Genomic DNA, 18,087 nt, shown 5'->3' on the forward strand with positions numbered 1-18,087 from the left:
AGTACTTTTACTGTAATACTGCAGTACTTTTACTGTAACACTGCATACTACATCACTCATAATACTGCAGTACTTTTACTGTAATACTGCATACTACATCACTATAATACTGCAGTACTTTTACTGTAATACTGCATACTACATCACTATAATACTGTAGTACTTTTACTGTAATACTGCAGTACTTTTACTGTAATACTGCATATTACATCACTCATTATAACACTTTAACTTTGTAGTGTTGCTATTTTTACTTAAGTACGTCTTCCAACACTGTTGTAAATTAAAGTAAATGTGATGCTTTAATGTGTAAAGTTGAGGGTTGTTTTATGGTGACAGGAATTTATTTGTTTTTCTTGTTACCCACTTTTATAGTTAAGACTTCAAATGAGCATGATAAATGACAGAAATTAAGAAAGAGGGAGGGCATGAGAGGAGAGGAGGAGAGGAGGCGGAGATGAAAATAGAAGATAAATGAAGGCATCGGAGTCTGAAACAGAGAGAGAGAGAGAGAGAGAGAGAGAGAGAGAGAGAGAGAGAGAGAGAGAGGATAAATGAAGCCAGAGGCACTAAACCTGTTTCAGAGACAGAGAGCAGACGGTGTTTAAACTCAACAGTTTCTCAGCAGGAAGCAGGCAAACACCGCCTCCCCCTCCTTCATCATCCTCCATCCTCCTCTCTCTCTCTCTCTTTCTCCTCCGCCTCCTCCTCCTCCTCCTCTTCCTCTCCTCCTCTCCATGCCGCCGGAGGTCTCCGTGGATCTGCCATGGCGAAGATCCGGGTGTCGTATGAGTACTCCGAAGCCGAGGACAAGAGTATCCGGCTGGGTTTGTTCCTGATCGCCTGTGGCATCCTCAGCCTCTTCATCCTGGGCTTCTGCTGGCTCAGTCCGACCCTGCAGAGCCTGCAGAGCAAGCCGGCCAACTGCACGGTGAGTCCGGCCACCAGCTGCCAGCAGCCGCCGGTGGAGCTGCTGGAGCTGCGGAGGAGTTGATGTAGTAGTGGGAGGAGTTGACTGTTAGTGGTTAAAGTCCGATAATAAATAGTATTTGTAGTGTTGTAACTTGTGACAGTGGATTATTTTTGCTTATTTTTAGTGGTTGTAGTTTTGGTGCAGGTTGTGTTGCAGCTGTTAGTATTAGTAATGTAGTTATTAATTGATGTTAAAATACGTATATGTGTATCTGGTATCCATCCTTTAAGTAGTGGAAGCTGTAGGAGTTTTTGGTGTTGGTGCAGTAGTGGGAGGAGTTGACTGTTAGTGGTATTAAGTGTTAAAGTCTGATAATAAATACTGTAACTTGCGACAGTGGAGTATTTGTGCTTATTTTTAGTGGTTGTATTATTGTAGTAGTTTTGGTGCCGATTGTGTAGCAGCTGTTAGTATTAGTAATGATGTTAAAATACATAAAATATTACATGTAATATTGTATTTTTGTGCGGATCTAGTATCCAGACTCTAGTGTAAACTGTTACCAGTAGGGGTTTTGGTGTTGGCGTTGTAGTGGGAGTAGTTGGAGGTAGTGTTAGAGCCCAATACCTGACTTTTATTTGTATTAATATTGATGTAACTTATCACAGTGGAGTATTTCTGCTTATTTTTCATGGTTTTTATTTTTTTTTTATGCTGTTAGTATTAGTAATATAGTTATTAATTGATGTTAGGATACATAAAATTGTGTTAGTATTTTTATGTGTGCATCTATAATCTAGTATCCAGCCTTTAAATAGTGGTTACCAGTAGGAGTTTTGGTGTTGGTGCAGTAGTAGGAGTAGTTGGACTGTTTGTGGACGAAGTATTAGGGTTTAATAATAAATACTATTAACAGTGATGTAAACAGTGACAGTGGATTATTTATGCTAATCTTTAGTGGTAGTAGTTTTGGTGCAGGTTGTGTAGCAGCTGTTAGTATTAGTAATATAGTTATTAATTGATGTTAAAATATGTATATGTGTATCTAGTAATCAGCCTTTAACTAGTGGAAGCTGTTATCAGTAGGAGTATTGGTGTTGGCGTTGTAGTGGGAGGAGTTGGAGGAAGTGTTAGTGCCCAATATTTGTCTTTTATTATATTAATATTGATGTAACTTATCACTGTGGAGTATTTCTGCTTATTTTTTAGTGGCTGTAGTTTTGGTGCAGGATGTGTAGCACCTGTAATGATGGTAAAATACATAAAATATTGTTAGTATTTTTCTTTGTGTCTAGTATCAAGCCAGTAGGAGTTTTGGTGTTGGTGCAGTAGTGGGAGGAGTTGGCTGTTAGTGGACGAAGTATTGGGGTTTAATAATAAATACTATTAACAGTGATGTAAACAGTGACAGTGGATTATTTATGCTAATCTTTAGTGGTAGTAGTTTTGGTGCAGGTTGTGTAGCAGCTGTTAGTATTAGTAATATAGTTATTAATTGATGTTAAAATGCATAAAATATTGTTAGTATTTTTGTGTGTATCTTGTATCCAGCCTGTTACCAGTAGGAGTTTTGGTGTTGGCGTTGTAGTGGGAGTAGTTGGAGGAAGTGTTAGAGCCCAATAGTTGACTTTTATTATATTAATATTGATGTAACTTATCACAGTGGAATATTTCTGCTTATTTTAGTAGCCTAGTTGTATTATTGTAGTAGTTTTAGTCTTAGTGGTATTGTTGGCAATAAGAACAGGAGTACAAGCAGTTGTCACGATTAGTAATGTAGTATTTTTAGTGCTGTTAGCGACCAAATTAAGTGTATTTGTGATAGTAGTGGCTGTGGTAGTAATTTTAAAGGGTGAGTTCACAGTTTTTCAACAACAGTCAGAAGCTGAAATGAACACTAAGTGTGTTTTTCTTGCTGTAATGATTCTTCCTGTTCATACTGACCATTAGATCCCTTCATAATGTTTACAGGAAGTGATGGAGGACTAAATCCACAGTCCTCCTTCTGTGGAAACATGGATTTAAAAGTTGATGTGAAGCTAATATGAAGCTTCAGCGTCCAAATGAGTCAAATCTTCATCTTCTATGTTTCAACATTACAGTGTTTTTAGTGGCAAAGTCTTTTTGTTACTATACTTCCACCACAGCTCAACAGGAAGCACTAAGAGGGAATCTGATGCTAAACAGACTGTAAATGTGTCAGATATCACTTGATATGACTAACTCACACTGCTGAAGCTCAATAGAAGCTGATCAGAGACTTTAAATGACTGTAGACACACTGTTCTGACTCTGATTTCAGCTTCTCCAATGTGATGATGTTCTGTTTTTATCTAATAGTCAGAAAGTGAAATATTACTTTAAACTTACAGTACATTATAGATTAGATTACTTTTATTCTGAAAATATCAAAACCCCTATTATTACCTGTAGAGCTGCAACAGTTAGTGGAATAATTGATTGAAATTAATCAGTAACTTGATAATTAAGTATTTGTCCCAAGAAAATAATCTCTTGTTAAAGCTTCTTAAATATAGACATTTGCTGCTTTTATTTTGTATTACTGTTAGATTTAATATATTGGTGTTTTGGGCTGTTGGTTGGACATGTTGGCCTCTTAGGAAATCATAACAGGAATTGTAGAAATAGAAAATAATCATTTGAAAGAAGTTGATCTGTGTTAATCTACTCCAGACACTTGAAACGAGTCAAGTGTGGAGTAATGAATCAGAGCAGGAACTAATACACTTCAGCTTTGCAAGTGAGTCTCTTGGCCCAGATTTGCTGTTAGCTTGAATCATTTTGATGGACAGTGACGGTGATCGGATCGGTCGCTCTGAGGCGTCAATCATCATCAGTCACACCGTCGCTGAGACTGTACGACATCCACCTGAAGCTCTGTGGAGTCCTCACTGCTTTATGTCCTTTAGTCTTGGTGGTGTTGATGCTTAAAAGGCTCTTATCCATTAAAAGTCCTGTTTCTGTAACATCACTACAAAACTATATTTACATATAATTCGTACAAAACTTCTTTCTCACTTAAATACATTTCAGGTTTTTATTTTATTGGTGCGCTGTGTTGGACAAACTATCAACGCTTCTACACTGTCACTTCCTGTTGTGGCTCACGTTTTATTTTGAAGTTTTTATCCCTTTGTGTATTTTGGTAGTTTTACTTCCTGTGTTTCCCCTGCCTTGGTTGATTGCCTCATGTGTTTCACCTGTCTAGTTTCTCTCACCTGTGTCCTGTTTAGTTATTAGCTCATCATGTCTATGTAGGTTTTGGTTTCAGGTCTTTGTCCGAGTCTCTGGGTCTGTTCTAAACTGCATACTTTCCTACTACTCGTACTAACGCTGATGTCATTTGAAGTATGTAGTGTGTTTAACTGCGTAGTATGTGATTTAGAGTATGTGAGGAGTTCCTGGATGGTTTACTAGATTCTCCAGAAATGCAGAGTATGCATCAAGAGCTGACTACTCACACTCACATTACCCAAGATGCAACGCTACTACTCACACTCACATTACCCAAGATGCAACGCTACTACTCACACTCACATTACCCAAGATGCAGCGCTACTACTCACACTCACATTACCCAAGATGCAGCGCAACTTCTGAAAAACCCCAAAATACAAACGTCACAGATCAACACCTTGCTGGTTTCAAGTTAGCTACAGCGAGGGTATGTTTGCTTCCTGTTTTCAAAATAAAAGCACCAATTCTATCATTATGGTTTTCTTAATAATCAAAGGTAACAGGTGTTTTATTTTGTGAAAATGACAGGAAGTGCGTTACTCGCTACGGCTAACTTGAGCGGCTTCGAATTCTCAGGAACAAAACTTTAAACAGGTGTTTTATTGTGAAAATGACAGGAAGTGACTGTAAACAGGTGTTATCTGGACAAATTAGCGTCACATTGTGGATCTAAAGCGCTTCTTTACTTTCTTCCTAAAAAGGTTAGAAATGTGGATAAAGTGGTTTATTTACAGAGTTAGAGCTAAAATGAAATCAGCTTCAGCCTGATGATTTCAGCTCGGGTAGGAACCAAATGCATTGTGGGTAATCGTGTAGTTTACTACAGTGTAAACGGTCTGCTTACTATCTGGTCCTTTAGTATGTAGTATAGAAGTATGTAGTATAGAAGTATGTAGTATGTAGTATAGAAGTATGTAGTATGTAGTATAGTAGTATGTAGTATAGAAGTATGTAGTATGTAGTATAGAAGTATGTAGTATGTAGTATAGAAGTATGTAGTATGTAGTATAGAAGTATGTAGTATAGAAGTATGTAGTATGTAGTATAGAAGCATGTAGTATAGAAGTATGTAGTATGTAGTATAGAAGTATGTAGTATAGAAGTATGTAGTATGTAGTATAGAAGTATGTAGTATATAGTATAGAAGTATGTAGTATAGAAGTATGTAGTATAGAAGTATGTAGTATAGAAGTATGTAGTATAGTAGTATGTAGTATAGAAGTATGTAGTATAGAAGTGTGTAGTATAGAAGTATGTAGTATAAAAGTATGTAGTATGTAGTATAGAAGCATGTAGTATAGAAGTATGTAGTATAGAAGTATGTAGTATGTAGTATAGAAGTATGTAGTATAGAAGTATGTAGTATGTAGTATAGAAGTATGTAGTATAGAAGTATGTAGTATAGAAGTATGTAGTATGTAGTATAGAAGCATGTAGTATAGAAGTATGTAGTATAGAAGTATGTAGTATGTAGTATAGAAGTATGTAGTATAGAAGTATGTAGTATGTAGTATAGAAGTATGTAGTATGTAGTATAGAAGTATGTAGTATGTAGTATAGAAGTATGTAGTATGTAGTATAGTAGTATGTAGTATAGAAGTATGTAGTATGTAGTATAGTAGTATGTAGTATAGAAGTATATAGTATAGTAGTATGTAGTATAGAAGTATGTATTATAGTAGTATGTAGTATGTAGTATAGAAGCATGTAGTATGTAGTATAGAAGTATGTAGTATGTAGTATAGAAGTATGTAGTATGTAGTATAGAAGTATGTAGTATAGAAGTATGTAGTATGTAGTATAGAAGCATGTAGTATAGAAGTATGTAGTATAGAAGTATGTAGTATGTAGTATAGAAGTATGTAGTATAGAAGTATGTAGTATGTAGTATAGAAGTATGTAGTATGTAGTATAGAAGTATGTAGTATGTAGTATAGAAGTATGTAGTATGTAGTATAGAAGTATGTAGTATAGAAGTATGTAGTATGTAGTATAGAAGCATGTAGTATAGAAGTATGTAGTATAGAAGTATGTAGTATGTAGTATAGAAGTATGTAGTATAGAAGTATGTAGTATGTAGTATAGAAGTATGTAGTATGTAGTATAGAAGCATGTAGTATGTAGTATAGAAGTATGTAGTATGTATTTCTTCTTCCGTTCTTCTTTCCACCCTTCCTCCCTTCCTCTTTTCCTTTATCCCTCCCTCCCTCCAGCGTTTTAAAGCCATTTGGGACCTTGGCTTTCACTCCCGTTCACAGCGGCTGATGAATTCATAACGGCTTGATTTATTCGGCTGTTAGCTTATTGCATCGTCTTCGTACATTACAGAGAGTGGAAACCTGCTGCTGGCTTTATGCTGTTTGTTTGTTAGTTTAGTTTCTAAAAGGCACAAACCGAACTCGGAGTGATTTCATTCACTAATCCACGGCTTCACGCAACATCAATCACTACACTCACACTTTACTGCAGCTCTGTGACCTTTGGAGTGATGAAGAAAGCTTTGACTCTTATCAGATCTGTGTAGTAGACTGATTGTGTGTTACTCATTTATTGATGTTTATTTTCATGCATGCTCTGTTTCCCTTCCTTATTTCCTTATATCTGTTCTTCCTTCCTTCCTTCCTTCTTTCAAGTCCTCTTTCTTCCTTCCTTCCTTCTTTCCTTATATCTGTCCTTCCTTCCTTCCTTCCTTCCTTCCTTCCTTTCTGTCTTCTTTTTCTTCCTTCCTTCCTTCCTTCCTTCTTTCAAGTCTTCTCTTTCTTTCTTTCTTTCTTCCTTCCTTCCTTCCTTCTTTCCATCTTTTTAATGATCCCGCCCACCTGAGATTAAATTAGGCTGTATGTGGCCCTTGAGGTTAGAGAGAGAAAAGTGTCTAAGATAAGTATACTTAGACTTCTCTTGGTGTGTTTTCCTGCAGGTGGTGTCGGTGCTGCACCCTGAGGAGATGTTTGAGTGTGTGTTTACGTGCGGTGCGGACTGTAAGGGCACGTCGCTCTACCCCTGCCTGCAGATCTTCGTCAACAACTCGGAGTCTAACTCTGTGGCTCTGCTGCACATCGACGAGCAGCAGCTGGTCCTCAACCCAAAGGTACCAAACACACTCCCTTCCTTCTCTCCTTTCCTTCCTTCCTTCCTTCCTTCCTTCCTTCCTCCTTCCTCCAACTCTGTGGCTCTGCTGCACATCGACGAGCAGCAGCTGGTCCTCAACCCAAAGGTACCAAACACACTCAGCTTCAACGTCGTCACGCTCAACAGTTAGAGTCCTCCCTCCCTTCCTTCCCTACTTTCCTTCCTTCCCTCCTTCCTTCCCTCCTTCCTTCCTCCCTCCCTTCCTTCTTTTCCCTCCTTCCTTCCCTCCTTCCTTCCTCCCTCCCTCCTTCCTTCCCTCCTTCCTTCCCTCCTTTCCTTCCTTCTTCCCTCCCTCCTTCCTTCCCTCCTTCCTTCCCTCCTTCCTTCCTCCCTCCCTTATATTCTTTAGAGCTGCAACAATTAGTCAATTCATCAATGAACCACTTTTCAGTTATTCTTTAAGAGAAATGTGAATATTTTCTGGTTTCTGAAAGGAAAGGAGGGAGGGACGAAGGAAGGAGGGAATGAAGGAAGGAAGGAGGGAGGGAGGAAAGAAGGAAGGAAGGAAGGAATGGAGCGTTGTGGTTGAGCAGGAGATGAAAGAGACACACATGCTGTCAGCTGTCATGTGTTTACTGTGAGGAGTAAGGAGGAAGGAAGGAAGGATTGAAGGAAGGAAGGAAGGAAAAGAGGAAGGAGGGAGGGAGGAAAGAAGGAAGGAAGGAAGGAAGGGAGCGTTGTGGTTGAGCAGGAGATGAAAGAGACACACATGCTGTCAGCTGTCATGTGTTTACTGTGAGCGGTGTGTTAATGGTGCTTTGACTCCTTTATTCACACGCTGAGGGTCTTAATGGCATGTTGTGTCTCACTGGTTCTTTCTCCTACCTTCCTCCTTTCCTTTTTCCTCCCTCCTTCCTTTCCTTTCTTCTTCCTCCCTCCCTCCTTTCCTTCCTTCCTTCATCCTCCCTTCCATCCTTCCTCCCCTTCTTCCTCCCTCCTTTCCTTCCTTCCTTCCTTTCTTCCTCCCTCCTTTCCTTCCTTCCTCCCTTCCTTCTTTTTTTCCCGTCCTTCTTCCCTCCTTCCTTCCTTCTTTCCTTTCCTTTCCTTCCTTCCTTCCTCCCTCCTTCTCCCCTCCCTCCATCCCCTTTTCTTCCTTCCTTCTGTCCTTCTGTCTTTCCCTCCTCCCTTCCTTCTTTCCTCCCTTCCATCCTTCCTGTGTGGTTTGTGGTTCAGCAGGAGATGAAAGTGACACACATGCTGTCAGCTGTCATGTGTTTACTGTGAGGAGTAAGGAGGAAGGAAGGAAGGAAGGAAGGAAGGAAGGAAGGAAAGAGACACACATGCTGTCAGCTGTCATGTGTTTACTGTGAGCGGTGTGTTAATGGTGCTTTGACTCCTTTATTCTCACGCTGAGGGTCTTAATGGCATGTTGTGTCTCACTGCTTCTTTCTCACTCCGTCTATTTCTGTCCGGCTCATGACTTCAGACAGCTGCTGCGATACGAGGAAACCAATCAGACTGAAGCTGCTGCTGATGCTCACGGGGAGGAAACAACAACATGTAATTCACTGAGTCGCTGCTGAGCTTCCTTTTTCATCTTCAAACGCCAAGTCAGGGAAGGGAGGAAGGGAGGAAGGGAGGAAGGAAGAAGGAAGGAAAGAAGGAAGGAAGAAGTAAGGACAGGAGGGAGGAAGGGAGGAAAGGAAGGAAGGAAGGAAGGAAGGAAGGAAGGGAGGGAGGGATCAGACTGAAGCTGCTGCTGCTGATGCTCACGGGGAGGAAACAGCAACATGTAATTCACTGAGTCGCTGCTGAGCTTCAAACGTTTCAGCATCACACATTTAACCTTAGATTCACCTGATTTTACAGGTTAACCCTCCTGTTGTCCTCGAGTCAAGGAAGGAAGGAAGGAAGGAAGGAAGGAAGGAAGGGAGGGAGGGAGGAAGAAGGAAGGAAGGGAAGAAGGACAGAAGGAAGGAAGGAAGGAAGGAACGAAAGTAGTAAGGAGGAAAAGAAGAAGGAAGTAAGGAGAGAAGGAAGGAAAGAAGGAAGGAGGAAAAGAGGAAGGAAGTAAGGAGAGAAGGAAGAAAGGAAAGGAGTAAAGAGGGAGGGAGGAAAAGAGGAAAGAAGTAAGGAAGGAAGGAAAGGAGTAAGGAGGGAAGAAAGGAAGGAAGGGAGGAAAGGAGTAAGGAGGGAAGAAAGGAAGGAAGGAAGCTAAGTAGTAAGGAGGGAAGGAAGGAAGGAACGAAAGTAGTGAGGAGGAAAAGAGGAAGGAAGTAAGGAGAGAAGGAAGGAAAGAAAAGGATGGAGGAAAATAGGAAGGAAGTAAGGAGAGAAGGAAGGAAAGAAGGGAGGAGGAAAAGAGGTAGGAAGTAAGGAGAGAAGGAAGGAAGGAAAGAAAGAAGGATGGAGTAAAATAGGAAGGAAGTAAGGAGAGAAAGAAGGAAGGAAAGGAGTAAGGAGGGAGGGAGTCAAAACAGACGGGGTCAATTTGACCATGAATTCATTCACTCAAGTTCAACTGTTTGACATTAAAAGTTTAGAAATAAACTCATAAATCAACTTAAATTTAATTCCTTTCATTTTTTCTCTTTTTTTTCCTCCTTTCCTTTCTTGAAGGAAATCCATTAACGCTCCACAGATAAGCTTCTGACAAACATCTCCTTATCTTCCTCTGAATGAGCTGACTCATGTAATTACTTCACATTCATCATCAGGATCACTTGGTTGAGTTTGAGTGAAGACCAACGCAGCTTTTCAAACTTCAAACTCAAATATGATGTTTTTGATGGAGGGAAGGAAAGAAGGAAGGAAGGAGGGAATGGAAGGAAGGAAGGAAGGAAGGAAGGAAGGACAGATGGAGGGAAGGAGGAACCAACGCAGCTTTTCAAACTTCAAACTCAAATATGGTGTTTTTGATGGAGGGAAGGAAGGAAGGAGGGAAGGAGGGAAGGGAAGGGAAGAAGGAAGGGAAGGGAAGAAGGAGGGAACGAAGGGGGGAGGGAAGAAGGAAGGAAAGGAGGGAAGGGAGGGAAAGGAAGGGAAAGGAAGGGAAGAAGGAAGGAAAGAAAGAAGGAAAGAAAGAAGGGAGGAAGGAAGGAAGGAAGGAAGGAAGGACAGATGGAGGGAAGGAAGGAAGGAAGGAAGAAGGAGGGAAGGGAAGGGAAAGGAAAGGAAGGAAGGAAGGAAGGAAGGAAGGAAAGAAGGAGGGAAGGGAAGGGAAGAAGGAAGGGACGGCAAGGGAGGAAGGAAGGAAGGAAGCAAGGAAAGAAGGAAGGAAGGAGGAAAGAAAAGGAGGGAGAGAGAAAAGGAAAGAAGGAAGGGAGGAAGGAAAGGAAGGAAGGTAGGAGGAAGGAAAGAAGGAGGAAAGAAAAGGAGGGAGAGAGAAAAGGAAAGAAGGAAGGTAGGAGGGAGGAAGGAAGGAACGAAGGAAGGAAAGAAAGAAGGAAGGAAGGAAAGAAAGAAGGGAGGAAGGAAGGAAGGACAGATGGAGGGAAGGAAGGAAGGAAGGAAAGGGAAAGGAAAGGAAGGGAAGGGAAGAAGGAAGGAAGGACAGATGGAGGGAAGGAAGGAACCAACGCAGCTTTCCAAACTTCAAACTAAAATATGTTGTTTTCATTTCCTTTAAAAAAAAAAAAAGCACCATGAGAACTACTTTTATTTTGGTAAATATAATTACTGTGTGGGCGTAACAGGCGTCACGGATGGATTAGTGGCTAAGACGCTTACTATGAAAACATCACTAACAGCACTAATAGCAATGTCGTCATAGTTACAGTTTACTTAACCCTTAAACAGACAACGTGCACCAGGAGATACAGACTCTTTAACCTTCTTGTTGTCCTCCCGGGTCCTTCCTCTGTCCTTCCTTCCTTCCATCCTTCCTTCATCTGTCCTTCCTTCCGTCCTTCCTTCCTTCCTCAGATCTAAGTTCAGCTGTTAGGGTAAATGTTCCCTCCTTCTGTCCTTTCTTCCTTCCTTCATCTGTCCTTCCTTTCTTCCTTCCTTCATCTGTCCTTCCTTTCTTTCTTCCTCCCTCCCTCCCTCCCTCCCTCCCTCCCTCCCTTCCTCCCTTCCTTCCTTCCTCCCTCCTTTCCTTCCTTCTTCCTCCCTCCTTCCTTTCCTTCCTACTTCCTCCCTTCCTTCCCTTCCTCCCTCCTTTCCTTCCTTCTTCCCTCTTTTCCTTCCTACCTTCCTTGCTTCCTCCCTCCTTCCTTTCCTTCCTTCTTCCTCCCTTGCTTCCCTTCCTTCCTCCTTTCCTTCCTTCCTTCCTTCCTTCCTTCCTTCCTTCCTTCCTTCCTTCCTTCCTTCCTTCATTCATTCCTTCCTTACTTGAGGTGCAAATGACATAACTAGCAAGGCCTGTTTAAGGGTTAACCCTCCTGCTGTCCTCCAGTCAAGGAAGGAAGGGAGAAAGGAAAGGAGGGGGGAAAGAAGGAAAGAAGGAAGGAGGGAAGGAGGGAAGGAAGGAAGGATGGTTTTGGGATTATAAATGATGTAATGGGCGTCTATATACTTTTGACCACATGAGAATAAAAGAGATGTTTGTGATTCTCAAAACAAAACAAAACAACAGCAGCAGAGACTCATGCGCTACTCTGTGGGACGTGCACCTCTTCTCCTCCTCCTCCTCTTCTTCTTCTTCTTCTTTAGTGCACGTCTGCGAGGTCGCTACGGCAACGGAGTAAATATAGAGGAGGGAGAGACAGCGCGTCATTGATGCTGCTCAGTTGCTGTGGCGACCACAATGGAGATGATTGTGGAGAGACAGAAAGAGAGAGAGAGAGAGAGGGAGAGAGAGAGAGAGAGAGGAGAGAGAGAGAGAGAGAGAGAGAGAGAGAGAGAGAGAGAGTCACGCTTCATTCAAAGATCCATAATATTAGGATGGATGTCACAGTCTGCTGCTCAGGAGCTCTGTGACCTTTCATATAAACTAATGAGAGAGCTTCAAACCTCCCTTCCTTCCTTCCCTCTTCCCTCCCTCCCTCCCTCCCTCCCTCCTTTCCTTCCTTCTTCCTCTCTTCCTTACTCAATACTGTTGAAAGAATACTTCATTAACCCTCCTGTCGTCCTCCCGGGTCAAATTGACCCCGTCTGTTTTGACTGTTCCTTCTTTCCTTCCTTCTTTCCCCACTCCCTACTACCTTTCTTCCTCCCTTCCTTCAACCTGCCTTCCTCCCTCTTTTCCTTCTGTCTTTCCTCCCTCCCTCCGTCCTTTCCTCCCTCCTTCCTTCCTTCCCTCTTTCCTCCCTCCCTCCCTCCGTCCTTTCCTCCCTCCTTCCTTCCTTCCCTCTTTCCTCCCTCCCTCCCTCCCTCCTTTCCTTCCGTCTTCCTCCCTTCCTCCCTCCTTTCCTTCAACCTGCCTTCCTCCCTCTTTTCCTTCTGTCTTTCCTCCCTCCCTCCTTCCTTCCTTCTTCCTCCCTTCCTTCCTCCTTTCCTCCCTTCCTCCACCGGTTCTGGCCCACAGGCCGCATATTTGACACCCCTGCCCTAGAGCATTATGGGAGCTGTAGTTCCGATACTGAGAACTTGATTACCTCCCGAATCAAAGTAAGAGAAGGAAAAAAAGAATAAAAGCAGGAGCCACTCTCTTCTATCCATTCATATACACAACAAACAATATAAAACACATGGTGACTCTTATTAGGAATGAAATTATTCTCCTTAGACTCTGACCTTTTACCTACGACTGATGAGAGAGACGGACAGACGCAGAGAGTTAATTGCGCTGGTGTTTCTAATGGACGTGGTCCCCGAGGAACAGCTGACTGGGAGTCAAAGAGAGAGAGAGACCTGCAGTTAATTGGAGCGGAGTCTATAGGGGGCGATTAGTTAATGGAGCCGCCTGTGGACCAGATGACTGACATGACATTAAGATCAACAGCAGCAGGACTATTACAGAAACCAACTCTCTGTCTGAGGGAGGGGGGGAGGGAAGGGGGGGGGGGGTTAAAGGATAATTACAACTTATTTTTGTATGTTTTTCTATTATTTAAAGCATTATTTTATATATTTTAGGGCTGTCAAACGATTAATTTTTTTAATCGAGATTAATCGCAGAATGTCCATAGTTAATCACGATTAATGGCGTTTTGAATTGCATGTTTAAAATCCTGTTATTTTCCATTTGAAGGCAGTTTTAAGCCCATAATGTAAAGCATTTCTTACCAGAGTGTCTTAACTGGGAATCAATCACGGCTCTGCTGCGACTCCCACACTCCAAAATGGTCCTTTGGTGGAGCTGAGGCTGGCTTGGCTGCACCTGGGTGTTTAGCGTGGAGGTGCTAACTCAAACTCCACGTACTCCGGTGGTAGTTAAACTCCGTTTGACACAGGTTGCATTTTACTTTTGACTTCAACTGAAGCGTCTGGAAGTGTTTTAAAGTTAAACAAGCCGTTCAAAAGTCCAGTAGCTCTCTTACTTTCCATCAGCGCGGTAGGTTTACTGCAGGAGGCCACTTCAAAGCATAGCGCTACAGCTAGAGGAGCCGTCTACGGGGGAGGAGAAGGGACAAAAAGGCTTGCAACATTAAAGTGCGATTTTAAAAAAATGAACGCGTTATGGATTGCATTAATCTAATCACGATTAACGCTGACAGCCCTAATTATTTTTTATTATTGATTAACTTCGATTCGTCTTTTGGTCTCTAAAATAATCAAAGTTGTTGCTCACTGTTTCCCAAAGTCGTCAAATGTCTTGTTTGGTCCCAAAAAATGGTTAAAATATCCCAAATTTATCCAATTTATAAGCAGTGAGGGTGATTATGTTGGCAATTGAATGACTAATCAGTGTATTCATCACACGCTAAAAACAAGTCTGGTTAGTCTTCACCTCAGTTTACAGATGTATTTTTACTCTTATTTAAGTATTTCCTTCTTTCCTTCCCTCCTTCCGTCCTCCCTCCTCCCCTCTTTCTTTCCTCCCCTACCTTCCTCCCTTCCTTCTTTCCTCTGTCCTTCTTTCTTTCCTTCCTCTCTTCCTCTTTTCCTTTCTCCCTCCCTCCCTTCCTTCCTCCCTTTCTTCTTTCTTTTCCTCCCTTCCTTCCCTCCTTTCTTTCCTTCTTGCTCCCTTCCTTCCTTCTTCCCTTCCTTCCTTGACTCGAGGACAGGGTTAAATGTTTGATTGAATGATGAAAGTAATTGTTAGTTGCGTCTCTAGACAAAAAGCATGTTTGTATTTAATGATGCTGCCTTGTTACTAAATAACTTTACTGGGTTTAGTTTTGGTATTTTGTGTCGATTTAAGAGATCTGAAAGAGAAACACACACACACACACACACACACACACACACACACACTGCAGTCGTCGTTTTCTTTCTTCTTCCAGACATTTTCTCTGCTCGTCTCCACAGTTCATTTTTGTTCCTACAAAAATGAAATGAACCAATGACCCCAATAAATGATGGTTCAGGAGGTGTGTATCACAGTGTGTGTGTGTGTGTGTGTGTGTGTGTGTGTGTGTGCGCCACTGATGTATCGATGCAGCTCATCTGCTCATCTCCACCCGCTCCTTTATAAAGAGACACTTTTCGTAATACGCCATTTATTTTCTCATCATAGACAAACAGTGTGAGGATCTTTATTTAACCCTTCGTACGTCTGCTCAGAAATCACTTTGTGTCATGATATCTGATATTTGGGCAATCTTTATCACTTGTATGAGCTATGTAATGCGCAGACACACCATCAGGTTGTTCTATGGTTGCTATAGATACAGATTGTGCTATGGTTGCTATAGATACAGGTCGTGCTATGGTTGCTATAGATACAGGTTGTGTTATGGTTGCTATAGATACAGGTTGTGCTATGGTTGCTATAGATACAGGTTGTTCTATGGTTGCTATAGATATAGGTTGTTCTATGGTTGCTATAGATACAGGTTGTGTTATGGTTGCTATATATACGGCTTGTGTTATGGTTGCTATAGATACAGGTTGTTCTATGGTTGCTATAGATATAGGTTGTTCTATGGTTGCTATAGATACAGGTTGTTCTATGGTTTCTATAGATACAGGTTGTGTTATGGTTGCTATAGTTACAGGTTGTTCTATGGTTGCTATAGTTACAGGTTGTGCTATGGTTGCTATAGTTACAGGTTGTGCTATGGTTGCTATAGATACAGGTTGTGTTATGGTTGCTATAGTTACAGGTTGTGCTATGGTTGCTATAGTTACAGGTTGTGTTATGGTTGCTATAGTTACAGGTTGTTCTATGGTTGCTATAGTTACAGGTTGTGTTATGGTTGTTATAGATACAGGTTGTTCTATGGTTGCTATAGATACAGGTTGTGCTGACATCAGAGATCCTGCTGGAGACATTTTTGAAGTTGACTTTCATGTTCTCATCTTGTACATGAACAGAATGAGTCTCTAACATGATTTTAATAAAAGTTTAGAACCAATGAGGTGTGAATGAGTCTGTAGAGGCTGTAAAACATCACATTTAGACTCAAAGAGAGAAATAAATCATGTTTTATGTTGTTATGGCCTCAAAGAGGAAGGTAAAGCAAAGAAATGTTTTTTTTAACCCTCCTGTTGTGTTCGAGTCAAGAAAGGAAGGGAGGAAGAAGGAAGGAAAGGAGGGAGGGAGGAAGGAGGGAAGGAAGGGAGTAAAGGAAAGAAGGAAGGAAGGGAGTAAAGGAAAGAAGGCAGGGAGGAAGGAAGGAAGGGGAGAGAGAGCAAGGAATGACAGAAGGAAGAAAGGGGGATGGAGGAAGGAAGGAAGGAAGGAAGGGAGGAAGGAAGGACGGAGGAAAGAAGTAAGGAAGGAAGGTAAGAGGGAGGGAGGAAAGAAGGAAAGGAGGAAAGAGAGAAGAAGGAAAGAAAGAGAGAAGGAGAGAGAACGGAAAGAAGGAATTTGACCCGGGAGGACAACAGGAAGGTTAAATAGCATTTTCTTGGTGTGACCTAGGAAGGGTTAAAGAAGAAAGTGTCAGTTTCATGCTGTACAGACTGTAAGTGTGTGATTTGTGATATTGGGCTTTTTACTGTAAATAAAATGTACTTAGCTTGATGGAGATTTGTTGATTATATGATCAACGTCTAAGTGGTCAAGTGTAGACTGAGTAGATAAATGAATCACTGGAAACATCAGTTCATCAATACATGAGACTAACAGATATGTTGTGTCTCCGTCAGGCTTCACATCGTTTCGAGCTCTGACTGAGCTGTGATGATGTCACCTAGTTGTGTTTCTTCTTCTTGAGGATGAAAACATGTTGAATATGTTTCATCTGCATTCGGGTGGAAACCTTCCTCCTGTTTCTTTCTTTCTTTTTCCCTCTTCTCACAGAGCCTGTTTGAGCTTTATTGCTCTGAGCTCATAATGTTCCCTTGGCCTTCTATCAATATAGACATAACTCACTGCTTTCACACACACACACACACACACACACACACACACACACACACACACACACACACACACACACACACACACACACACACACATACAGTACTAATGTAGCCAACGTAGCTTGGCTTGGCAGACTCCATTAAACTAGAAATGGATTGAATAATGTGTGTGTGTGTGTGTGTGTGTGTGTGTGTGTGTGTGTGTGTGTGTGTGTGTTTTCCCAGAGTCCTTTTCTGCCCACATGTAATAACCGAAACCTGAGGTGTGTATGATTGTGTGTGTGTCTGCATATGCTTCAAAGGTAACAGTGTGTGTGTGTGTGTGTGTGTGTGTGTGTGTGTGTGTGTGCATGTGTGTGTGTGTGTGTGTGTGTGTGTGTGTGTGTGTGTGTGCATGTGCATCACATAATATATTTTATAAGTGCTGAAATCCCTGACTGAAGTCTTAACAACAAACTAAAGCAGCTTTGGCTTTGGAGGAGATCTGTAATATCTCAACACACACACACACACACACACACACACACACACACACACACACACACACACACACACACACACACACACACACACACGCACACACACACACACACTGCTTTCTGACGGGGATTACTCTACATGTTTTTAGATCAGTAATCATGGATTTTTCAAAGACCCAAATTTAAAAGGTTAGTTATTAAATTTGTCTCTTTTATTGATTGAAGTCGTTTATTTTTGAATATCAGGTCATTTATTAATCCTCCTGTTGTCCTCGGGTCAGCTTTGACCCGGCAGGACAACAGGCATTAACTCAAACATGAGGTATAGTTTCATTTAAATGAGGCCTATTGACCCTAATTTTTAAAAAAAGTATAAAATGAGGTCATACGTTGGATAAAAAGGTCTAACTCAGAATCAGATGATTATTTAAACCTTTTACTTTATAAACAGTCAAACTAAACTGATAAGATAAACTGTGTTGGGCACGTTACTTTTAAAAAGTAATTAGTTATAGTTACAGTTACTTCTCCCAAAAAGTAACTGAGTTAGTAACTGAATTACTCCATTATAAAAGTAACTAGTTACCAGGGAAAGGAACTAAAGCGTTACTTTAAAAAATAATAATAATTTTTTTAAAGTATAAATATGTTTGTGTTTTTGGCAGGTGGGGAGTTCTGGTCCTCTGAAATGAGGCCAACCAGGAAGTAACTTAGAGCTGCATTCTATCAAAAGGCCACCAGGGGGCGACCGTCTCTATACAAGTCAATGGAGAATTCACCAACTTCTCACTTGATTTCTAACCTCAGTAAACGTTTTCAAAATGTGTTTATGGTCTCAATCGCTAGTTTAAAGCCTTCTTCAATGCAGTATGATGTTCATTTGGGACATTTTGGCCTCCCTGATTTTATATGTGACGATAAAGCAGGGTATGCATTAGGGCGTGGCTACGTCCTGATTGACAGGTTGATTGACCAATGTCCTCGAGATCCAGCCCTCGCAACCATAGCAACCTC

General features: G+C 41.4%; 1 protein-coding gene across 1 annotated transcript in view; it reads left to right on the top strand.

Moving 5' to 3' along the window:
• The first annotated feature begins 766 nt into the window (after positions 1 to 766).
• LOC128385163 (calcium-activated potassium channel subunit beta-4-like) overlaps positions 767 to 18,087 on the top strand; it is a 38,108-nt gene continuing 20,787 nt past the window's right edge. Inside the window, exons 1-2 of the mRNA XM_053344024.1 lie at positions 767 to 931; positions 7,089 to 7,259. Coding sequence (XP_053199999.1) covers positions 767 to 931; positions 7,089 to 7,259 — 336 coding nt within the window. The remainder of the gene's footprint in view (positions 932 to 7,088; positions 7,260 to 18,087) is intronic.

This window comes from Scomber japonicus, chromosome 23 (assembly GCF_027409825.1).
Source record: "Scomber japonicus isolate fScoJap1 chromosome 23, fScoJap1.pri, whole genome shotgun sequence".
Classification (NCBI taxonomy): domain Eukaryota; kingdom Metazoa; phylum Chordata; class Actinopteri; order Scombriformes; family Scombridae; genus Scomber; species Scomber japonicus.